Source organism: Triturus cristatus, chromosome 7, assembly GCF_964204655.1.
Source record: "Triturus cristatus chromosome 7, aTriCri1.1, whole genome shotgun sequence".
Lineage (NCBI taxonomy): Eukaryota > Metazoa > Chordata > Amphibia > Caudata > Salamandridae > Triturus > Triturus cristatus.
The window spans coordinates 782565550-782592053 of NC_140590.1; the positions used below are offsets into that span (position 1 = coordinate 782565550).

The 26504-nt window shown below is 42.1% G+C and overlaps 1 protein-coding gene across 3 annotated transcripts in view; it reads left to right on the forward strand.

The window, feature by feature from the left end:
* The window catches only part of RNF145 (ring finger protein 145), a 248514-nt gene that overhangs the window by 94398 nt on the left and 127612 nt on the right, over positions 1-26504 (forward strand). For all 3 annotated transcript variants that reach the window (XM_085617590.1, XM_085617591.1, XM_085617592.1), the window contains exon 5: positions 461-696. In XM_085617590.1, coding sequence (XP_085473716.1) covers positions 461-696 — 236 coding nt within the window. The remainder of the gene's footprint in view (positions 1-460; positions 697-26504) is intronic.

Consider the following 26504-nt stretch of genomic DNA (forward strand, 5'->3'; position numbering starts at 1 on the left):
AAATGAAGTCAAGTTGGTTGTGCTCATGTAAGCTTCACTTAACTTTCCTGCTCATAAACGTTGTGCAATTGTTTTGTCTTGTTGTTTTTTAGCAGAGTTTTATATAGCGCGAACTTGACCCGAATCCATTCAGGTATCGGAGCGCTTTAAATAGCACCAGTTACGTTACATGAGGGGACACATTAATTATTTTTCTTTAGGCACGGGGAGATTAAGTGATTTGCCCAGAATCATAGGAGGTTTAGCGTCGTTACCAAGACTCAAACCCAGTTCCCCCAGGTCCGAGGTCGAGCGCCCTAACCGTTAGGCCAACTCATCTCCCTTACTGCACTTTGCTATTGCCTAAAATGCGCTATAAGTGGGTAGGGTACACTTCTGTGTTTGTGAAGCCTCATTGCAATTTGCACACTGTACTGAGTATGTTTTATTTTTTAACCTCAAGTTGTTTATTTTTTTCCAGGTCAAATGGTTGTGTGTACTCTCTGCTCCTGTGTTATGAAGACAAAGCAGATTTGGCTCTTTTCAGTTCACATGCTCCCACTCCTTGCCCGTCTTTGCCTCGTTCCACTGGAAACCATTGTTGTCATCAACAAATTTGCCATGATTTTCACTGGCTTGGAAGTGCTGTATTTCTTGGCATCCAATCTCCTTGTGCCTTTTAACCTTGCAAAATCTGCCTATAGAGAGCTGGTCCAGGTAAGAATTTCATTATCAGGGCCAATTGTACAAGGCTGGGAAGGAAAAATAAAATGAATTTTAGATTGAATTGGAGCAGTGAAGATGGTCCGGTCAAGGGTGTGCCTTCTCAGCCAGTGACTATTTAGTAGCTGAGCATTCTCTCACTCTGTGGATAAAATATCTGAATGTCCTTTTCCTCTTTGGCCAGCTCTAAAGAGGAAGCATCAAAAACAAAGTGATAAATAGAATGCTTGAATTAATCTCAGCCACTGGCAATCACTCGGCTCCATCCCAATTCTTCATTTTTCACCCACCATGCCACCTCAGTTTGGACCCAGCCCTATGCAAATTAGTATTGACCCAGCTCTTCTGGGAGGTGTCATGGTGTGCAAAAAAACTATGGATTGGGATGTTAGCCTGAGTAATTATCATGGCTGAGATTCATTCAAGCATTCCTTCCATCACTTTCTTGTATACGTCACTGACGAGAAGGCAGTTTGTTCCATTAGGGCTGAAGTACTGTCACTTTCAGGTTCAATGCCACATCTGTATTCTGCTCACAGTAGACCAGTTTGGGTAGGGGGCATCTTCGTTATCTGCCCGATTGCAAACCCTTTGCCAGAATGGTTGCCTGGAGGTGTATTATGACAACTCATTCTTTAAGTAATATTTGGGAAGTTCAGATAATTCCCATACCTTCTCAGAAAGAGGTGTTCTGCTGCCTTTGTCTTTCCTTGAAGGCATCTGTAGATTTGCTTTGGTAATTATATAGCTGTCTATTTCACTGTCTCTTTCGGTCTGTCTCCAGGACAAGTAGAAGTAGACCAACAGGAAATACATTTAGTTATTTCTTTGAGTTTAACTGACACAAAGGAATGTGCAGTGGGTATGAATATCCCTGCCATAGAACATTTGATGTTACAGGGCATTAGACAGATTAGAGTCAAGCAAATATGTATTTTTTGTGATATTTGTAAGGTAGGATGCAGCTGTACCAAGACAGTCAGCAGAGGTTATAAAAAATGCATTTGTGCTGTTGAAAGATGAGTACGACTGCACCAGAAAGACTGCAAAGAAAGGTACAGAGTTAAGCATGCCTAAACCAAATAAAGCTATACATCACAAACACAGGTCTGACATTAATACAGTCTCGTGGACCACAGTTCAGAATCAAAATCTAAAGAAATGCATAAAAACAGTAGCATCAGCCCATAGTTCTATAAGCAATCCCTTTTGGGACAGCGTGTGATAGTACAAAGGACTAAAATCATTGCAGAAAAGTAGCAGCATGCAAAAGTATGAAGTCAAATGGAAACATCTCCCACTCTTCTTAGGCAAAAGAACAATTGCTCAAAGTTATCCCAATCCTCACAAAGCAACCAAGTAAAACTGACACCGTGGCTGAAATAAAATATAGGCTTGCTACCAAGGTGATTTGGACAAATGCAGCCCAGGTACAGAATGTGTTTGAAACTTCCTAAGGGAATAAAGGGATGAGGGGTGGCAATAGAAGATGCAATTTTCAGGTACAAAGTTTTATATTGCATTGGTTACAAAACACTATGGAAAAATGTGCAAAGATTACAAATGTTGTGACTTTGCCACATTTGAGTGAAAATTTGTTGCATATATGTTGGAAATATTCTTATGTATCGCTGCGTGGTTCTGCTAAAGATTTACTTAAAAAAAACAGCTCGATTCTCTATTCATCATCTTAGAATAGCTCTTTAAAAGGAAAACGTGCTTAAGAAAGTATTCGTGCATCTCACAGCAAGACTGGATTTAATTGGATAGAAAATGATCTCGCAGTGCTCAGAAAAACATCTCATCAGTAAATGTAAGCCTTTGTATACTTTTCGAATGCTGAAAATTGGGAACTTGGCTAAAGTTCATGTGACAAAAAGAAAGCAAAAATTAGTTTTGCACACAAGTAATTGTAATGCCAAAAATAAAAATCCCTATGTCTCCACCATAGGCTTTTTGCTGAAATTCCGGATCACTGAAAATATCTGCCTTCATGCCCCCCTTTTTGTCCCAGCCACAACATGAAAGCCATTCTTTGTGTCCCTCTTAAAGTTGCACCCGTTGAATATCTTTACCACAAAATAAATGTGAGGAAACATATGTTTGAGGCATATGAGCTGTAGAACATATGCTGTGCAGAGATTGCCATCTAGTGTTGGGTCCGGATGTTTGCAGTTTGTTTTTCTTCGAAGAAGTCTTTTCAGGCATGCGGTAGGTGACTCCTCCTTTAGGTGATAGTGCGCATGGGCATCGACTCCATTGTTAGATTGTTTATTTCCGCCATTGGGTTCGGATGTGAATTGTTGCGCTCTGGTTCTGCACCGTTTCTTCGGGCTCCCCTCGACGCGCAATCCACTACCCTCAATGGTATTGTTTATCGATTGCGTTTCCCATTCTCCGCGTATCGTTTACACTTGAAAACCTTTGATCAGAAGATTTGGGGAAGGCCGGTGTCGGTAGCAATTGATGCAACCGACTCCATTCAAGTTCTGTCCAGGTTGTCACACTAAGATTCTGCGCACCGACTTGCACGAAGTGTGCAACCTTTGCCTATCACGGAACACGACGAGAAGGACTGCGAAGCGTGTCGGTCATTTAGATCGAAGAAGACTCTCTGTGACGGTCGGGCTTGACATCACGAAATGTACCAGCAAAGTGGCTCTGTGCCGGATCTCCTTGGAGACTAGTCCGTACACGAAGAATCACAAGCGCAGAATTGGAGGAGGAACGCATCTCCGTGTCTGAAGCTGACTCCGATGCCTCACACCGGGACAACAGATCGTGAGTAAAGAGAATTCCTACCCTTATCATCTCGTCCATAAAAAGGCCTGGTCCCTCCTCTACCTTCTGGCCAAGGTTGGCACTGAGAAAAGGTTTTGAACGCCCCGCCTTCGAGTTGGGCACCGAAACATAAACAGCCTTCCGGTTCGGGGTCTACTCGTCCCCACGCCGGGATCTGTAGGAAAGTGGATTTCAGTTGCAGTACACCCCCTCCCACTTTTTGCCAGACTACTGATGCAGTTTTTCTTGGTGTGCCCTGGGTGCCTGCCAATCAGGTTACCAGGGCCTGTGTTCTTTCCCTAAAACTAACTCAATTGGCATCTCAGGCCACAGGTCATCCCCTGGTAAATGGTGTGAGAAAGTGCCATCTTTCTTGCATGGTATGCCCCCACTTTTTGCTGAATGTACTTTGACTGAGTGTGCCCTGGACTCCTGCCAATCAGGTGCCCAGGGCCTATGTTCCTTCCCTACAACCCAAATTGGCAAACCCTGGCCACATGCCAACCCCTGGTAAATGGTACCCTAGGTACCCAAGGCCTTGTGACCAGGGAAGGCCTCTAAGGGCTGCAGCACTTATTGTGCCACCCTTAGAGGCCCTGTACCCTAACACAAACACACTGCCCTTGCAGGCTGAGTGTCTGGGTACTAGACAAAACAGAGAGTCGACATGGCACACATCCCTGTGTGCCATGCCCACAACCCACAGTGCCCTGGCATACATTAGCCACCCCTCTAGCTGGGTGCCCTATACCAGTGGTGTGGGCACAGGAGCATGAGCCCTGTGCCCCTACAGTACCCAGGTCCATTCCTGGGCACTGTAAGTGCAGTACTGCCATTTAAGAGTATATGGTGCTGAGAGCCTGTCAAACACGAACTCCACAGCACCATAATGGTAACACTGAAGACTCAGAAGTTTGGTATCAAACGTCTCAGCACATTAAACCTGCACTGATGCCAGTGTGGGATTTATTGTACAAAGCACTACAGAGGGCATCTTAGAGATGCCCCCTGAAACCTAACCTACAATCCACGTCTGGTCTGGGGGGCTGCCTAGGCTGCCACACAGCAGACATGTTGCTGGACCCCTGGGTGGAGAGCCCCCGCTCTCCTGGGCCTGCAGCATTGCACATCCTGGGCGAGGTGCTAGGTCTCCTCCCCCAGGATGGGCAGGGGGAAGCTTCAAAGGCATGCCGCCTCTGTGAGCTTCTCCAGGCCACTTGCTGTACCCAGCAAACTGGCCCCCAATTGTTCTGACCCCCACTCTGGCGGGAAGACTGTCCGGAAACCTCAAATAAGGACAGGGGATGTGCTAGCCTGCCAACCCCACCCCTCAGGTGGGGGAGGCGACGTGAAGCACATCTCCGGGCGCTCACCATCTTGAAGATGGGAGGCCCTGCCCAATCAGGACTAGGCTACTGTCCCCCTCCCACAGGAGAGTGGCAGGATAGGGGGTGTACCCACCCCAGGGCAGGGACCCATTGGTCCCTGCACTTTACCTACCTGTAACGCCCCTAAATCTAGTATTTAAAGGCACCCTGAACCTTCCTATTCCAGATTCCGAAAAGGCAAAGAAGAGCAAGAAGAAAGAAGATCCGCCGTGCAGCTTCTAAGAAGAGGAAGACATCAACTGCTTTGACCCCAGCCCTACCGGCCTGTCGACCCTGCTCCTGTTAAATGCTGGCACTTCTTGTGGCCAGCAACCTCATAAACCCCAGAGGACCTGGCTACCTTGTGACTCTGCGCATCTGGGACTCCCGTGAGCAGTGGCTCTGCTCAAAACAAGTTTCTAACCCCTGGCATCAGCCCGGAACCGCGAACCCTGCACACTCTGCACCCGCCAAGCCTGGCCTGTGCCGGAGTGGACAAAGACCCCGAGGACGTCCCCCCCCCCCCCCCCCGGCGACTGTGACCCCGAATCTGGCACCCAAGGACTCGCCTCTACGCTCCTGACGACGCCTGCAGCCTCAGAACCAGAGACCCCCCCCAAACCGCGATCAACAGAGGGTAAGATTTCCTGACACCAAAAGGCAACCCTGCACCCAATGCCCTGTGGCCCCGTGTGCCCGACTCCTGGGTACCTACCTATCCTCCAACTACATAACTTACCTCTCAAAGTGGTGGTGGCACCTGAAACATCTTTGTCCCCAAGCTTGCAGCCTTTGTTCAACCTGGAGCTTTCCTATTGAAATCCATCGAGCACCCGAAGGCTCAAAAGCACCCTGCACCCAGCCGCCTGAGTGGCCCTGGCAGTGTAACTTCTACTCCTACCTACTTCCCTATTTGCCCTGAGCAAGTGACCAGGAGCCCAGCTCCCACAGCTGTGTGGTCTGCTAGTCAGCCACCAACCAAGGCCCCCCCTGGCTTCAATAGGATAACATTGGGCCTAACGCAGTCTGCACCCGGCCGCCCCAGTGCCGCTGAGGGTGTAACAACTGTACCAACCTGACCCTGGGAGACCCCTGAGCCTGTGCCCAGAACCTTAACTCTGCCAGTCGAGTACTTACCCAAAAGCCGATAACCCAATTTTCTTCCATAGGGTAAGATTGACTGGTTTCTTCTGAAATTTCTTCTAAGTGTGGAGTTTCTAAAATGTAAAATATTCACCTAAAATCACCCGAGTAACGAAAACGGAAATACTCACCTGCTATTAGGAGAGATCCTAGTGCTGAATCTTGGTGCCCAGCACTGACCCTGAAAAGTACTCGCAACCGTACTTACCAGTAACTCAATTTTTTGCCATAGGAAACCATAGACTGTTTTTCTGTGAAATTTCTTCTAAGTGTCGATTTTTGCAAATTACAAATATTCTTTAATAATCGTACCAACTGTGAAAACGTAATTACTTACCTTTTTAAGATAGAGGTCCCAGTACTGAGCCTAGGAGCCCAACCCTGGATTACAAAAGGAACAAGAACATTCTTTAACTATAACTTGAATTTTCTCCCATAGGGAATCATTGACTGTTTTCTATGAAATTTCTTCTAAGTGTCAACTTTTAAAATAGCAAAATATTGCCTAAAAATCATAACAGTAACAGAAACGAATTCACTCACTTGTTTCCAAGGCCTGTCTCAGGACTGAATCTAGGATCCAGCCCTGGAATTAAAATAGTAATCCTGAAAGTAATCTATTGCAAATAACTTAAAAACTCACATTGAGCTCAATGTATTATTGTGTTTGAAATTGTATTGCCTATTGCAACAACCTGTAACTACTGTCTACAAAAGTCAATTGCATATTGCAAAAGTATTTAACTAAAGCTTCTCATTCTGAGAAAGTATATTTTAATACCTATTGTTGGTTCTAAAATAAAACAAGTATATAATTTTTTATTTAAACCATTGTCCTAGAGTTCAGTTCTTGAGTGTGTGAGACCATTTGCTGACTGAGTGTGTAGAACAAATGCTTTACACTGTCCTCTGACACTGCCTTACTGCTCGACCAAGCTACCACTTTAGAGAGTAAGGTCATATCTAACTTTAACCTCAGCCAAACCTCTGGGGACTGTGGACTCTGTACACACGGTACCTATTTGGGAACAGTATATACACAGCCACTTTCTCACAAATGGTACCACAGGTACCCAGGGCACTGTGACCAGGGAAGACCTCTAAGAGCTGCAGCACTTATTGTGCCACCCTTAGAGGCCCTGTACCTTTACACACACACACACACACACATTGCTTTTGCAGGCTGCGCGTTTTGGTGCAGAACAAAGTAAAGAGTTTACATGGCACACATCCCTGTGTGCCATGCCTGTAATCCACTGCCCTAGCATAGATCAGTCACCCCTCTAGCTCGGTGCCCTAAGCCAGTTGTGAGGGTACAGGTGCATGAGCCCTGTACTCCTACAATGTCCAAGTCCATTCTTGGGCATTGTAAGTGCAGTGCTGCCATTAAGAGTATATGGTGCTGGGATCTTGTTATTACAAACTCTACAGCACCATAATGGCTACACTGGAAACTGAGAAGTTTGGTATCAAACTTCTCAGCCCATTAAACCCACACTGATGCCAGTGTGGGATTTAATGAAAAATGCACACAGAGGGCATCTCAGAGATGCCCCCTGGAAAACGACTAGCCTCTGGTGGGTTCCCTGACTGGTACACACCAGCCTGCCCCCACAAGACATGTTTCTGGACCACTAGGGTGGGAGCCTACGCTCCCTGAGCCCAGAAACAAAGCCTTTCCTGGGTGGAGGTGTTCATACCTCCCCCACGCCAGGAAGAGCAATCTGTGGCAGGGGAGCTTCAAAGGCCTGGCAGCCTTTGTAATGCAACCCCCAGCCTCTCTTGCTATCCTGAGCAGGCCCCCCTTTCTGTCTCCCCTCCCTTTCGGCGGGAAGACGGGTGGGAAAAGCTGTCAGCCCAGGAGGTGTGCCCACCTCTGCCAACTCCACCCCTCAGGTGGGGGAGACGAGGTGAAGCCCACTCTCCAGTGCTCGACATCTGGCAGATGGCAGGCACTCCCCAAACAGGACTAGGGATTGTGCTCACTCCCCCACGTGGGGTGAGCACACCAAGGGTGTATTCACCCTAAGGTCAGTAGCCCATTGGCTACTGACCTCAAGACCCCTAAAACGCCCCCTAAATACAGTATTTAGGGGGCAGCCCTGAATCAAGAAGGCAGATCCAGCAACAACAAGAAAAGAAGATAAGGACTGAAGAGCCGTGCAGAGCTAACAAGAGGACGACGCCCACTGACTTGGCCCCAGCCATACAGGCCTGTCTCCCCTCAAACCTGCTCCTGCGAAACCCCGGTGTGTCCTGCAGCCAGCAACCTCAAAAACCCCAGAGGACCTGCCTGCCTTAACTTCAAAGACTGAAATCTCCAGTGAACACCGGACTTGTTCAAACCGCAGCTTCTGGTGCCAGCCAGAGACTGCAAATCCAGCCCACTCTGCACCCGCCAAACCCGGCCCGAGCTCATGTGGAAAAGCACCACGAGGAGGTCCCCCCGGCGATCCTGACCCGAGATCCGGCGACCCCTGACATGCCTCAAACCCCCAGACGACACAGAAAAACAGTCTATGGTTTCCTATGGCAAAAAATTGAATTACTGGTAAGTACTGTTGCGAGTACTTTTCAGGGTCAGTGCTGGGCACCAAGATTCAGCACTAGGATCTCTCCTAATAGCAGGTGAGTATTTCCGTTTTCGTTACTCTGGTGATTTTAGGTGAATATTTTACATTTTAGAAACTCCACACTTAGAAGAAATTTCAGAAGAAACCAGTCAATCTTACCCTATGGAAGAAAATTGGGTTATCGGCTTTTGGGTAAGTACTCGACTGGCAGAGTTAAGGTTCTGGGCACAGGCTCAGGGGTCTCCCAGGGTCAGGTTGGTACAGTTGTTACACCCTCAGCGGCACTGGGGCGGCCGGGTGCAGACTGCGTTAGGCCCAATGTTATCCTATTGAAGGGGCTATAGGGGGGGTCCTCAATCGAGAGGACCCCCCCTACCGCAACCAGGGCGGTTAAGAAAATCTGACGTCCAAAGGCACCCCTGCACCTGACGCCCCACGGCCTTGTGTGCCCAAACGGTGCCTAACCAACCCTTGACATCCCAACTTACCCCTCGAAGTGGTGGTCGCACCCAGAAGATCCTTGTCCCCCAGCCTGCAGTGTTTCTTTGTCCCGGAGCTTCTCCATTGAAAATAACAGGGCACCTGACCTCATAACAGCACCCTGCACCCGGCCGCCCTAGTGCCGCTGAGGGTGCACCTTTGGTGCTACTTTGGTCCCCAACATTCCCAGAGCATAACCCTAGGAGCTTTGCTCCCACAACCCAGTGGCCTGCTAGCCAGCAGCCACCAACCGGAGACAACCTATCCCCCCATTGGATAACATTGGGCCTCAACACTCTGCACCTGGCCGCCCTAGTGCCGCTGAGGGTGCAACAACAGTGCATCACTGACCCTGGGGGAACCCAGAGTCTAACCCCAGAACCTTCACTCCCACAGTCGAATACTTACCTGTTAACCTGTTTTCCTCCTATTCCTTACATTGACACTTTTTCTCCAAAAAGTTTTTAAGTGTGGAGTTTTGAAACCTAAAAATATTCTTTAAAGATCGCACAAATAACCAAAACGTGTTTACTTACCTGTTTACAGGAAAATGTCCCATTGCTGAATCTAGGTATCCAGCACCGAGTTAGAACAGTAACGTGAAAAGTAACTTAGTTTAGACAAAGATATCCCAGCACTCCAAAATCACAGTTGTTGTTCGTATTGGTTATTAGCCACAAAAGCAGAGAACAAAATATTATCAGTAAGAAACTGGCTACAGAACAGATTAGGTCCTCACAGTAATATATGACAAAGAATAATTTAATTGAGAATTTTACATGAAAAGGAAAGTCGCAATCGTAAGCACAAATCCGAGTTCCCTAATACATTTGGTTCTAGTCATCAGTTCGTAGAGTAGAGACTCATAGTCTCCAAATCTTGATCCAAATGGATGACAGCTGACACGTGTTTCTTCACGTATAGTGACTTCCTCAGGGCTGTAGAAAAAATATCAAGATCTTATTTGACTGAACAGGATATGTGTTGCGATTTATATATTTAAATTTTTAGTTATTTCAAATGGTTAAAAAGTTGTTGTGATAAAGAATAAAATGTGCGGGATAAAGAATGAGAAAAGGAGAAAAAGTACTAACGGAGAGCAGAAAAAGAAAGTAGTGTATGTTACTCCAAACGAAGGAAAGGGCAGTGAAGAAAAGTTTTATTTATCCCATCACCATACCTAGTGTTAAAGAGTCAGTCATTGAGCAAGAATAGCTAAGACAAAGTCCGAATGCCCCAAATACGGCATAGGTACTGACCTTTTCTTGTCAGTCTTGAAACGGTTTGAATATCAGTCATGCATTTAAGCTTGTGCCAATGATGTTTCGATTATTTAATTTTCAAAACCGCGCTCACGAATTCAAGAAGATTCTATAAAAAGATGTGAAAGAGAGCAAAATTAAGAATAGGCAACGGACAGAAAAACTTTTTTATTTATTATATATGCTTAACAGAAAAGTTTTGGACGTTTAATAGATAAGGTAAATACCCGTAATTGTTACCCGTGTAATTGTGGGAAAGTGATGTTTAAACCACGAGAAATGGTCCTGATATGTGTACAGCTTACGTTGAGGAATAACAAGTCTCCAACAATTGTTCTAATAAAAAACAATAAGAAACATTAGAAAATAGTATCACTTGAAAGGAAACCTATGTTGGTCCGAAGGCGTATAAAATATCAAATACTATACCTTATGTTTAGGAAAGGTTGACCATATTTCAAATTGTTGTAACCCAGGGTACTCGGCTATACTGTCTGTGGTAATTGGTCGTTGTGACGATCTTTGTATGGTCTTCTAAATAGTGATCCCTAAATAGTAAGACAAATAATCAAATAGTCTTGTGTTTCGTTAATTTGTTTGGTTAAGGAAGTGCTGTATTGTTAAATGTCCTCAGGAAGGTGAGATCCCCAAATGATATATCCATTTGAGTTAAAATAAGATGTTAATGCCTTCTTACTTAGTATGATTACTGGCTCCGCCATGATAAGTGAAGTCGGAGGACCGGCTATAGTAAGCCCTGAAATAAATAAATCAAAAAGACACGTGTTTTAAAGTTCAAGAAGGTAATTAGTCTCGAGAGGACATATCAGGCCAAACGTAACTTAATTACAAAAAAATACAATCCATGATTTTTATAGAGATAAACGTAAAGATAGGAAGCAATTGCCAAAATCTAAATGAAAATAGCCATGTTTTTTCAAGTATCTGCGGTTTAAAGTATTACGCGCTAATATTGTGAAGATGGATGTTTAAAGACTCAGAGGTAATTGAACTTAAGGAAAGAAGATTGACAACTATATTTGTGTCTTAGTTTAAGAAAAACAAATAGCGATATAGCCTCCTGAGGCATAACATTACGAGCAGATATTAGTCCTGAAATAAGCTAGTTCCCCTTGACTCGGTCGTTGTAAAAAGCCATTTTATATGACCGCATGGAGAATTACTGAAAGCGAGTAACAAATGTCACCATAGGTAAAGTATGTTGCGACATGATCATCCCACTAAAAGGACGATCATTGGGGTTTTAACACGAGAGCAGAGACTTACCGCGTGATATAGTTGGTGGTAACTGAAAATGTGACTCCTGTGTTTTCTTCACAACGATAGACAGTTACTGAGCGGGTGGTTGTTTCTTTTATGCGCAAATAAGGTGGCATAGAAAACCCGGAAATGCTTAGAAACAAATGGGCAATAGTCAGTTTCTCTATGATTGGCCGATTTTTGTTAGTGTGTTGACGATTGGCTACACCGAGAAAAACAAGGCAGCCATCTTGAAAAGGTAAAAGTGCCCTCGTATTCCAAATAGGAATACAGCATACTATACTGGGTCAAGTTATATAAAATCCCACGAAATATAATTTAGAAGAAATTAAGATAAGGTATTCTGGTGATTGTGTAGCAGAGAAAATTTCTATTTGGATATAATATAAAGTATGATCAGTTCGACACAGTTGCCATATTACAGTCACCTTCTCTATATGGGCCAATTATAGTAAGAGTATTGGTCTATGGCTGCAACGGAGGAGCGTGGCAGCCATCTTTATAGAGTAGAAAGGCTCTCGTTTCCCGAATAAGAATAGACCTTTCAGTATTTAAGTGTTCTCCAAAATCATTGTTTAGTTTTTCGATTTCTGAGAAATAGTTAGAAATCGTTCTGTTAGTTAAAGAAGAATTTGTATTTGAGTAACATACGAAATAATATCAATCCGCCACCAATATTTATAAGGTGTGTACAATAGAAACAAAGTAAACACGGAGAAGAGCATGAGAAGAAATTAGAAAAGGTAAGTAGGAGAGAAAGACAAAAAAGAGTAAAGGAGCTTGTCTGATGCGTGTACAGCACAAGGATAAGTACTGTGTACAAAAAATATTTTACACAACTGTACATCTTAAAAACATTTCATTCATTTGACAGGATAAACATGATACATAGTATGTAACCTCAGAGGAATTGTTAATCGTAGTTACAAAAAGGAGATCAGCATGTTGACATCATAGTCAAAGTTGTTTGGCGAAGTAGGAAACCAAGGGGAACAAACTCATGAAACATATTTGTTTCGACAAAAGTACATATTCCTTATTACGAAGTGATGGTAAGTTGAGGTGTGTTACCAACGGAAACGTATCTCAAGTAAATGATTAAGCAAGGAAAACATGTAACTCTTTGTCGAAATTGATACCCATTTCCACCGCTCGTAATTTAATAATCCATTGGGTCTCTGTCCTTCTCAGGTTTAGAGTCCTATCACCACCCCTTGGACCAGTCATAGTGTGGGAAATTCCATGGAACCTAATTTTTGCCATCTCTGCTGACGTATGGTTGTGATTGAAATGTACCGCAAGTGGGTAACTACACAGATTATTGCGTATTGCCCTGAAATGTTCTTGAATTCTAATCCTAAATGGGCGAATTGTGCTGCCCACATAGATTAGCCCACAACAACAGATGATACAGTATACCACAAAGTTGGTATTACAATTTATGAATTGTTTTATGCCATATTTTAAGTGTTCTGTAAGACGTGTGTCTGGCAGTTTCCATAGATGGTTCTGCTCAAAATGGCCCATGTATAGGTTGGCATATGAAGGCGAAAATTTTGAGCCCATAGCTACACCTATCATCTGTTTATACCAGGTGTCCTGATGTAAAAAAACGTTATTTTCTAAAATGAGACGTGTTAAATCCAAAAGCATTTGGGTATGTTAAAAAAAAGTTGCGTCCCTATGTGAGAGACAATCTGCCAAGGCTATTAAGTCTTTTTCCAGAGGAATACAAGTATACAAGGAACATACATCCATTGTTACAAATGAGAGATCATTAGTCCATTCCACATCCTCTAATTTGCTAAGTAAGTCCCCTGTGTCCCTTATATAAGAGGGAAGATTATGTACTAGGGGTTGCAGAAAGATATCTATGTATTCCGAGATGTGTTCCGTAGGGGAGCCTATCCCAGATATTATGGGTCGACCCTGAGGAAAGATACTTGGTTTGTGTATCTTTGGTAGGATGTAGATACAAGGTGACCTCGGCGTGGGATTGTAAAGATATCTGTATTCAATTTCCGAAATTAGGCCCAATTCCCGCCAACCTGTCAGTTTTGTGCATATGAGCGATGTAATTTCTTTGAGGGGATTTCCCAATATTTTTGTATAAGACTGATCTCCAGTTAGTTGTCTTTCAATCTCTTGTATATAGTCAACATCGCGCATGATGACTATATTGCCCCCCTTATCTGCTTCCTTGAAGATGACATTTGGAAGTGCTATCAGGTTCTTTAAAGCCTTATTTTCCTCCTCGCTTAGATTGTAAGAAATGCGTCCATGGTTACGATTGAATCTATCTTCAAGTTTGTAAAGATCGGATGTTACCGCTTTATAGAAGGTATCTACCACATTGTCCGCATGTAGGTTGGGCGTAAATATGGACTTTTGTTTAAGTCCACTGTCCAGAGAATAGTCAGGCATAATATCTAGATCTGAGAGTACATCAGTCATGGTGGGGGGTGTGTTGGAGAGGTCATCAAGAGATAGCAATAGATGTATGTCTTGTATTTCTTTAATTGTTTTGTTGCAAGGTATTGAAACTGGTTTTGTAGAATAAACAGGTACAGTTTGGTTTGCAAAAAATTTCTTCAGTTTTAATTTACGAACAAATTTGAACACATCAACATGAACATTAGCAAAGTCAGGTAATTTGGTCGGACAAAAACTCAAACCTTTACTAAGTACTTTAGTATCATTTTCAGATAAATGGAAATCAGACAAATTTATGATTGAGACATTATCTGTAATAGCAACATTAGATGTACATTCTGTCATATTGGGAGACTGACTCAGTTCTTCAGATTCCGTGCTACAGATCGGGTTGTAGCTCTCTCCCTTGGATTTGCGTTTTGCGCCTCCCCTACTGGTTTTTTTGTATTTTGAGGGCCATAGTTTGTGCGATTCCCTTTGCGGTATCGCGCCATTTCTTCTAAAAAAGAAGATGAGTTTGTTTTGGGTAGTGTTCCAATCATAGTGGATTCCGTTTTGTCTTCAATGGTGGACTCACTGTGTATGCTAGATACATCTGACTCGCTAGTTGAGGGTACTATGTTTGCTGACTTAGTAGGTTTGGTGGCAGTTAGCTGTCTAGGTTGTATATCGTCAAACTTTTTAGCGAACGTAAAGACTCTACCATTTTTGTAGTCATTCTCGTCCCTTTTTAGTTTTCTCAATTTCTTCTCTTTGATGTAAAGTTGATGTGTATTCAGCACATCTTTCAAAATGTTATAGTTTTTTGCAGTTGCTTCCTCTAAGTTTAAGCCTTTGATTTCTGTCTCTAGTTTGTCGATTTCCTGTAATAGCAGCTCTCTTTTTCTATCAGCATGTCGTATTAGAATGTCCATCATTCTATGTGAGGATGAGAGATTCAATTCTTCCCATTCTTTCAAAAGGTCTGAATCTAAATCTTCGAAGGTGGGGAATATAATAATTCGTAGTCCACGTGGGACTTGTTTGATATCCAAATAAAGTTTTAAGATAATGGAATCCCACCACTTGGATACTTCCTGTTTACGTGCCCGTTCTAATTTAATACATTTCTGTTTGAGACCTTCCTTTTCCCCATTTTTGTTGGGATTTGACACCCTCTGTGCCGAGCCAGTGAAAAGTTCTTGGAGCAGAGCTTTTCTTTCTTCCTCAAATGTTTCCATCACCTAGACAGGCTGTGAATATCTTTTATAGAAAGGAGGATAGTGATATATTGTTATTAGGACTAATCTGACAATTACCCAAATCTGAAGAACTGAGTGCCGCTCTCCACATAAAATGTCACCCAAAAAATTATTACGGTAGTAATGTTTGAGAGGGCGCACATCAAAGACAGTATGATCGGATTGGGTATACAGTAATAATTGTCAAAAAATGATAATTTAAATAGCAAGATCAGTTTATGGTGCCACTCGGGATAAGAAAGCACCCTACTACCTAGGTGCTAGAATACACAGATCATGCAAGGCAATCCCCGTGATGAACAAAGTTTAGACAAAGATATCCCAGCACTCCAAAATCACAGTTGTTGTTCGTATTGGTTATTAGCCACAAAAGCAGAGAACAAAATATTATCAGTAAGAAACTGGCTACAGAACACTTTCCCACAATTACACGGGTAACAATTACGGGTATTTACCTTATCTATTAAACGTCCAAAACTTTTCTGTTAAGCATATATAATAAATAAAAAAGTTTTTCTGTCCGTTGCCTATTCTTAATTTTGCTCTCTTTCACATCTTTTTATAGAATCTTCTTGAATTCGTGAGCGCGGTTTTGAAAATTAAATAATCGAAACATCATTGGCACAAGCTTAAATGCATGACCGAGTGCCTGGTTTTACTTACCTGTGGTGGGGCTGTGCTTGCAGCGTCGCTGGTGTGCGGCGTGGTCATCGGCAGCCTGTTCTCTTTCACCGCTGCGGTCCCGGCCCCGGACTACAACTCCCTACTGCCCTAGCGGCGGACCCGGAATTATTACTGTATACCCAATCCGATCATACTAACTGTCTTTGTGCGCCCTCTCAAACATTACTACCGTAATAATTTTTGGGGTGAAAAGTAACTTACCTGCAATTTACTGTAGAAGCCTATTCATTTCAATGTACTGCTCCAAAAAGTTTCTAAGTGTGGAGTTTTGAAAACTGAAAATATTCTTTAAAAATCATGCGAAGAAACTAAAACGTAATTACTTACCTGTTTCTAGGAAATGTCCCAGTGCTGAATCTAGGTTTCCAGCACTAAGTTAGAAAAGTAGCGTACAAAGTAACTTACCTGCAATTTACTGAAAAAGCTTATTCATTCCAATGTACTGTATTTGCTAAGTGTTGCATACTACTGCTCCCATGTAAATCAAACTAAGTACAATTTCTATTGCATTTTCAAACTGTTCTATATCCAGTAACTTATTGCTGAAAAGTATTTAATGCTTACCTGTACCAGGCTTGCTTGGTTATAAAAATAAACTACAGTATATTTTTATACAAACACAATTGGCCTAGAGTTCAGTTCTTGAGTGTGTGAATTCATTTGCTGACTGAGTATGTACATCAAATGCTTAAAACTGTCCTCTGATTACTGCTCGACCAAGCTACCACTATTAGAGAGTAAGGTTCTATCTAACTTTAACCTATGCCTACCCTTGGACTCTGCACACTATACCTCATTTTGGTGTAGTGTATATAGAGCCAGTTCCTTACAACGTTGAAATCCAAACACCTTTTGTTTCCATTCCACCGGTCTATAAGACTAAATCTTTGCAGCCGAAACGTTCAACACCAAAACCGGCGTCTAAAGAAAGAACTTCAACTAAAGAGCCTCGGACCGATATTCCACCTTCGGATCCGAAACAGAAGGAGATTGTGATTAATCCAGAAACTGGACAGATTCATGTCAAACTTCCTGAGAAGAGGAAAATGGGCTTACAAGAAGACTACCACATTCCTCTAAAAAGGAAAAATGTGGGTACTAACCCTTCTCCACCATACATTCCACCTTCTTCAACCATTGATCCAAATTTACTCATTAGACCTACACATTCACCACCACCACCATCACCTGACACACAGGGGATGGGGCTATAGATGACTACACACCACAGGATACTGACCCATGGGATAATTATAATGCTGACTCTCAACAAGATGATGACCTCGGCCTATATCCATCCAGACCTTCTCCTCCAGATGATAACATTTGATATATATGGAGCTCGTTAACAGAGCTGCACAAAATCATGGAGTAGAGCTTCATAAAGAGACCTTACAGGAGGATTTTTTGTTTGACACACTAAGTTCATCTCAAAGGGCCACACAAACATTACCAATATTAAAGGGTATGCTTAAACATACTGATGACATATTTAAAGACCCTGTAAGAGCTAGGATCATCACTCCCAGGGTAGAGAAAAAAGTAAAAATCTGCACCTAATGACCCTGTATATATCAAAGCCCAATTACCCTTGGACTCTCTGGTAGTTTCCAACGCTCATAAAAGAGCTAATTCGCAAACAGGAGAAGCCCCTCCTCCTGACTAAGAGTCCAGATTAATTGACGCTTCAGGCACAAGCAGCTAATCATTGGCGCATTGCCAATGCACAAGCACTATTGGCAAGGTATGATAGAGCTCATGATGAGCTCAAAAAGCAAATTGAATTTCTGCTTGATGAGCGGAAGTCTAGAGCTAGTGCCCTTATTCAAGAGGGTAAATTAATAACTATTACCTCTGTCAGGTGTGCTCTAGATCAGGCAGACACAGCAGTTCGGGCAGTAAACACTAGTGTACTGCTCTGTAGACATGCTTGGTTAAGAATTTCAGGATTCAAGCCTGAGGTACAAGCCTCTATTTTTAATCAACAATTTGACAAAGAACACCTCTTTGGTCCAGTTGCTAAGTCCATGGGGGCCTTACAATCACCTTCCAACAGAGGATCCTTTCTTCGCTCATTTTACAGGGGCGGCTCCAGAAATGTGTCTACAGACGATCCCTCCTCCTCTTACAAGGGCAACAATTAGTCACCCTCTTCAAGAGGTTATTTTAAAGGTGGGTATAGAGTAAACCACGGCAAGGAAAAAGGCAGAGGTAACTCAATACGTACTTCCCCTCCCAACACCAAACATTGACTTCCTTTCCATACCCCAACCATTCCACTCCTGTCGGGCGACGTCTTTCCCAATTTCTACCCATTTGGAATACAATTACATCAGACAAATAAGATTTACAAATGACCCAATCTGGTTATTGCCTGGAGCTTACAAGCACTCCACCGAACACTCATCCAAGGTGACACCTCATGTCACAAGAACATCTCACCCTTCTAAAGAAAGAGGTTCTCTCTCGGTTGCAGAAAGGTGCAATAGAACCAGTTCCTTTACCATAAAAGGGAGCATCTATTTATTTATTTATATTGTTTATTATACAAAATATATTTATTCAGTAGGTAAAAAGGTTCAGAGACCTTAGAGGGTCAGAAAAGGAAGGGAAAGTTGTTCCAAAGAACGTGTAAGAAGGTGCTCAATAGTGTAAGGAGTTGAAGAAATCCAAAAAGTTCTCAAAAGAGATTCAAACTTTTGGGAATTTTTACTTACTGAATAAATATATTTTGTATTATAAATAGTGTTTGTTGCACATCATATTTCTTCTATATTTGTTAAAATTTCTATTGTTTTAAATACAACCGTGGCTGATTATTGCAAGCTCCAAAAATGATTAATGTTTCAACATAATAATTCTTTGAATGATTGGTCCAGGACCACTGTTTTTTGTATCAATCGACACCCAAGTCCAAGGACTAGTTTGGGTTACCCCATTGTTTATAATGATATAGTCTATGCACAGCATATGATCTACAGCGCATATGCCTTGAACTGAAAATTCTACTTACCCTGTATGCATCTGTTCTTGTCATATAGAGCTGTAGAGTCATATGCGCCCTCCCGCCTCCCCGGGTACCTATACCTGTTGCTTTAACTTCTTACTTAGATGCATGCATTCATGGACATCTCCTTTTACTACTCTTACTAACTCCATTATCACCCTCTGCGGGAAAACCATCTAACAATGGAGTCTATGCCCATGCTTACTATCACTGAAAGGAGAAGTCACCTACCTCGTGACTGGAAAGACTTCTTCGAAGAAAAACAAAGTGCAAACACCCGGACCCAACACTAGATGGCGATCTAAGCATAGCATATGACTCTACAACTCTATATGCCAAGATCAGATGCATACTGGGTAAATGACATTTTCCTTATTAATCAACATAGAAATTGCTGCCATTATGGTGTTTCACAAAAATAAATGAGATATTAATTACATTGAACTGAACTGTGTTACCCAACAATTTCTACACTCCCTAAAAATAAACCTTTAGTTTGCTAGGGTTGACTGAATTTCCTGAAGGAGAAGCATAGCTTTTTGAGCACTCTGGCAAAACAACTAACCTAGTTAGATTTGCATGTAGCTGGTTTAATTTACAGTTGGTGAGGGTTTGAAGGTATTTTATGTATACATTTTTCCTAGTTAAATTAGTGCAGATATCCAAAGCTCACACTTATCAGTCATGTCCTTTCTCATTAAGTTTGGTGAGCTGTAGAGCTTTGGGGCAAAATTAAACTGTTTGAACTTAAAACTGGTGCCGTCCATGCCATACACAGGCGCTGACCCACATAAACTAGTACCATTGATGTGGTTATTGCATTCAAGTAGTTCTTCATTCCATCTATAAGAACATATTTTCGATTTTTCTTTTTGCCAATATTTAGAGTAAAACATCCCCTATGCAGGGACATCACAAATCGACATTAGTTTGCCAGACCTTTGTTAGCCATTGAAACTGTTTTGGTCTGAAACCTGGGCAATAGGACGCCTGTATGGTGCTTCTCTGCAGAGGAAACCTTACTCTTCACGGAGGAACACCAGGCTACCTCTCGAATGTTCAGAAATCTGGAACATATTATTTAAAGATGCACATTTGAACAGAAAATTACCTCAGGAGAAAATAAAGTTCTGTCTTTTTTATTTTAAAATTGTGTGCTTTGCTGTGTCTCAGATAAGGCGGTCTATACAGAAAACACCACTTTACAAAAGATATAACAAACAGACAAAATATAGCAAGAAAGTATGTCCCATGCCCATCCTACAGTTAGAGCAAAACATCTCCTACCACTTTTAATAATCCCATTCACCCCAAGATTTGTAAGGCAGTTTGTGTTTTCTGCTCACTGATCAAAGATCGAACACTGCTGACTTTTTGAAAGGCTGTATTGGACTGAAAATATTTATTACCTCATATAATGGAAGAATGTCGAAGAATGATAGCCATATTGGTCTGCCTTCCAGATTATCATGCATGTACAAGTTAAAAGGCCAGTTGCCCTGAACTCTAGTCTTCCACCCAACACTTTCTGTTGCTGATGACTTTGGTCAAGTAGATAGTAACAACTGTCAAAGGATGTACCCCTAGCTTGTCTCCATGACATGGCATCAATGGGGTAAATAGCTGGCTGTGGGCCTACTGTCTCAAACTTCATCCTTGCAATGCTGCATAGCCAAAGTATTATGCACATTAGCTGGGTTAAGATGGAGGGCTTTGTGACTCACATTTGACTGCCCACGTCTCTACATTTGGCTAGTCAAAAAGGAGCAACGAAAACAACCCAAATCGAGGTTGGTGCAGAAAACGGCATGCTCACCAAACTGAGTTGCAACAGTGTCACTTGCACTTGTAGTAGTCTGTCTCTCATGCTGCCCATCTCCCTCTTAAGGTTATGCATTCTAGGAGCTACATGTGTGTGCTCAAATATGAGCAGTTGAATTCTCTGTATAAGACAACTGATGTACTTATGATACTATTCATGAATGATGTGATCTCTCGAGCTTTGTTAATAAAATGATTTAAAAAAATATATGAGCAGTTGAATTTGAATCCTTGGCAGCCCTGCCTCATGTCTTATTCTGAGAGGTACTACAGCCTTCGGCTGTCTTCAGGCTGTTGTAAGTCCTTTGACCAGCTGAGGTACTACCTAGCTCTGCGTTTGTCTATGCCAGAAGCAAGACAAACAAGTGAAATTTCAGTAGAGCTATGAACTACAGTCTTCTCCAAGTTGTATACACATCTTGGGGTGTATAATCACTTACCAGACCATCAGCAATTGGAACAGTCCGGCCAATCGTAGTGGGTTCAGTTTTTCTTCAGACAGAAGTCTGGGATAGCCGGAGCCTCTACCTTGAGCAGGAGCTTAAATGAACCCTCCAGGGGCTCTCTGGTGTTCGCTCCAGACTAGCTGAAGCAACGGAGGAGTAGGAAGAAGTGAGCAATGAGGTCGTTCTCGATGGATAGCACTCATTTTGCGTCTTGCAAATGTTATTATTAGTTGTAGGTAACTTTTAGGTACATTCATATTGTTTGTAAAGTCATTTATTATAATTCATGAACACTGAAGTTTGGAGTGGATCATGCCAGCGATAATGGTACTTTAATGTTTGCAAATGTAATATGTAATGTAAAATATACACAAGAAATACCCCATCTGCCGCAGACCTCCAGATGTTCCCTTGCAAGGGTAGACCTGTAACCAGCTCCCCTGGTACACCTAAGCACCCACAAATTATAAATCAGTAGCTGCTAGCCGGAACATAGGAGTGGGTCTCCCCATTAGGACCAAGAATAAGGAGACCAATGGGGGTTTCACCACTCAAGGTTTACTCAAGGGGTGACTCTGAGAGCACCAGGCTACAATTTGTTGACTCCCTAGAGATCAGCTGCCCTTCAAACTAATGCTAAATGAAGAAAAATTGTGAATGTGACTGAGAAGCTGCTAGCTGCACAGGTTGTCACACTTTCATCATTACAGACTGATAACGCCTCATTCTCTTGTAAACCTGCCAGTTTTATTAAAAATCCATTACAAATCAGATTATCCTTATTCCTTTCACTCATAGGGACCATGTACAGATCACATTGCATGAAACTTGTGTACTTCAGACTAAATCTGGAGTGTTTTCAGAGGACTTCCTCTAACGTCGACAGTACAAATGTTTGTAGTCGCTCTTTGTTCATGGAAGGTCAACAGACATTTTTTTTATAAATATAAGAGCCTCAAAATGTGGTCCAATTTGCGAATGCTATGGTAGAGGTCTACTTAGTCATTTATGGCTGTTTGGTTGAGGTGGTGCCAATAACTATAACTGCCTGTTCTCTGTAGTGTTTAGAATTTAAGTAGCTCCACCTTTCAGGCTTAGAGTGCCACATAAATTATGCAAAAAAGAAGCAGAGTACTCTGGGTAGTTCACAAGTTTAAGTGAAAAGCATCTCTTGTACAGAGCACGCTACAGTACCAGTGACACTCTGAATCTGCTCGCCTCAAGTGTGTTTTTCTAGCAAAATATTTAAGCAAAGGATTAGCACAGTCCCTTCCACACTGAGCTAAAAAGGGGCAAAGTCTTTTGCCATTTCTACAGGCAAGTCTTTAAGCATGAGATTAGCACAGTGCCATCCACGCAGAGCTATAAAATGACAAAAGCATTCAGTAGCCTCCAAAGGAAACCTTTTGGTAGGAAAACATGGCGGCCACATACTAGCGGGCTACGGATGCTGAAGGAGGCAGCGTGATGGTCAACTTTTAGTGTGTCCTCCCCTGCGCTCCCTTGAAACCTATCCCATACCTCACAGCGGTTAGTCGGGAGTCTTTGGACCCCGGGCGGCAATTCTCTTAGGCTGGATGAAAGCCGGCAGGATTGCATCAAGTGCGTTTTCAATGCCCCAAGCATATGGGAAGAAAAGCTCTGGCCCGCTGCCCTCGCTGAGGTTCTCTGTTGTAAGGTTGCAGCAAGGGAGCTGCAGCAGGGAAGGAGAGCACTAATTTGGGTGCTGTTTTACAGCATTTGCATATTACCCAGCGATCTCTTCTGTTCTACTTGCTGCTTCTTGCTAGAAGGAAAATATGTAACAATTGTCTTAATCTTTTACCCCCCTCCATGGAGACATGGTTAAAAGCTGTCCAACGGACTGGCTAATTGGATATGGGAACGTAAACTAAAGGAGCTGAAGGTATATGGGATATTTTTTTGGAGATGGGAAGGAACAATAGGTCTGTTAACCTAAGCAGCCCTATGATTACACACGGGGACCAACATGTTTCGGGTCTTGGTAGCCCGTCTCTATGGAAGTGGTAGTAGCTGGCACTATGAGTGTGGTTGGTATGATTTAGGAGTCTGCCTGAAATAAGTGCTTGCTTGGCGATATGAGGACACACAAAAAAAATGACAAAAGCCTTTTACAACTCCAGGCATTGCATTACAGCTTTGGACTGGTAAAATACCAACCAAGCCAACATGGATTGAATAAGAACAACCCCCGACATGTAGTCGCTATCATTATAGCTCTTCAGATTGATTTAGCTTTGTCCAGACATATATGTATGTATATATGTATATATGTATGTATGTATGTATATATGTATGTATATATGTATGTATATATGTATGTATATATATATATATATATATATGTATGTATATATATATATATATATATATATATATATATATATATATATATATATCCTTGGCAAAGACGAAGCGAACCCAATTTGAATTTGTGCCAGCGTTTATTTAGTGCCCAGCACCAATGCCGCCATTACGCGTTTCAGCCCTCGTGGGGCCTTGATCACATGACAACGTTTGAGGGCGTGAATGAAGTATTTAAAGTGCAAAAACCTCATTATCAATTGCATCAGGTGTGTAGTTAAGCAATAGACATAGAAAACATACCCTGATCACACCACAACATATTAGTTTATGCATGATAGATCAGAGGATAAAATCAATGTGAAATACATGATTTAAAATCACCGTAAAATACGGGAAATGGGGTAAGGAACAAGTATCTACACAGATTATATATAAATATATAAATACATAAAAACAGATATATTACAGAATCCTCCACACATTGAAAAAATTAAAACATGTGAATTCTAAAATATATAAAAAACACGAAATATGCCTATATAAATATAGATAAATAAATATCATATATAAATATTCGGATACCTGTTTGAAAAGATTAATTATTGATCATTAGTTACCTCAAGGATATTACATGTATTTATGTTCTGTGTAAGACATCTCAGATGTTAATAAACATTTCATCGGTAATAGGAGACAAATGCCAGTCATTCCCTCCATTATTGTCCTATTGCTGTATGTGCAAAGATGCAAAGATAAAACATCATAAATATGTGCAAACCGAGTGTGTATAAAAATACTATAAAAAATATCTAATCATAAAAAGACCATATAGGTCACGGGAGAAGGCAGCCTTACATGTTTGAATTTTAAAATTATTTAGAGACAGGTAAAAAAGTCTTCTCTAGCGTTAAGTCCATTTGGTGTTTTGCAGTCCATGAGAATAATATGCCTTGTTTCCAATTTGCGCAGTAATGACTCTCGATTACCACCTCCTCTTAGGGGCGGGACTGTGTCTATGGCATAGTACTTGAGGCCTGCTGGGTTTCTATTATGAACCTCATTGAAATGTCTGGCAACTGGGTACGCGGCGTCTCCATTGGTAATGGCTCGTAGGTGCTGGAGTATCCGCTTGTGCACCTGCAGCTTGGTACTACCCACGTAGCGCAGGCCACACGGACACTCCAGCACATACACCGCGTACTCAGTCTTACAAGTCAGTTTGTGCTGTATAGGGACAGGACTTGCACTCCCTGTTTTATTGACCCCATTCTTACAGGCTTTACATACTGAGAATTTAAAGAAACCTGTACTGCTATTAAGCCAGGAACTATTGGTTCTGATTTCTGGGCTACTAGATACTAGGCATTTGCTTAAAGACCTTGCCCTCCTATATGTGATACTAGGGGATCGCGGTAATTGGCTCCCCAATACCGGATCATTCACAATCAATGCCCAGTTTTTCTTTATGATCTTACGGATAGTCTGATGTTGGCTATTATACGTCAGAATCAATCTTGACTCTTTGTGCTCACCAGAAACCAATTTCTTTCTGCCTGAGAGTGCAAGTGCCCTGCCTGGTTCATTGGCTTTGCATATGGCCTTATTAATGAGTTCCATAGGGTAACCTTTACTCAAAAACCTAGTCTTACACTCTCTTTGTGCAATACCACAGTCCATGTCATTACTACAAATTCTTCTTATACGAAGCATTTCCCCGTATGGAATACTTCTAATCACATGTGCCGGGTGATGACTAGTGGCGTGTAATATAGCGTTACCCGCCGTGGGTTTTCTAAACAATCTAGTCTGAAGTGCATTGGAACAAACCCGAATTTCAACATCCAAGAAACAAATAGATGTATCACTGATTTGCCCGGAGAAGCCAAGGTTCAATTCATTGTTATTTAGATTGTCTATAAATTGTTTAGCTTCACTTTCTGGTCCATTCCAAATTATTAAAAGGTCATCAATATACCTATACCACTTTACAATGTTTTCAGGCATGATTTTGGAGTACGTGGGTATGAGGACATGTTCCTCCCAGTACCCCAAATGTAGGCAAGCGTAGCTAGGGGAAAAACATGCCCCCATAGCCACGCCCCTCACCTGCTAGAATACTTGGTTAGAAAACAGGAAAAAGTTGTTCTCAAGACACATGTTGATCATTGATAGTAACATTCTGTTATGTTCATGAAAATGGATGAGTCTCAAATTAAGGTAGTATTCTATGGCTTTCATTCCATCCCTGTGATGAATGCTGGTATATAGGGAGGATACATCTAAGGAGATAAGAAGGTACCCTGGTTGCCACACTAAACCCTCTATTTTCTTCAATAGATCACCAGTATCTAGAATGTACGATGGAAGTCTTTTTACAAATTCCTGCAGAAAAAAATCAACATATTTACTAGTGTTTTCCATGATGTTGTTACAGGCGGAAATGATGGGACGGCCAGGTGGTTTCATGCTATTCTTGTGAATTTTAGGAATAAAGTAAATTATCGGCATCACCGGATGGTCAGTCTTTAGGAATTTGAACTCCTGGCAGGCAACTATAACTCACGCGACCGCAATCCTCTGCTGATGACGTCAGATATTACATCACTGATTAAATATGTGTCTTTCTGAAAAATAAATATTTGTAATATATGTATAGCTAAAGATTAATGGAAGAAGACATGGGTAAATAGGTGTCTAAATACAGTGATGTAATATCTGACATCATCAGCAGAGGATTGCGGTCGCGTGAGTTATAGTTGCCTGCACTAACTATAACGTGGGAATTTCATTGGTTTTTTACGAGGGAAATGTCCAGCTAACTATAACATGTGTGAAACCTATGGTTTTTTTAAGTGAATTTGCAAGGTTTTCTAAATGCTAATTCCTAACTATAACGTGTGTGAAACCTATGGTTTAAGTGAATTTGTACGGTTTTTTAAATGCTAAGTTATGTAT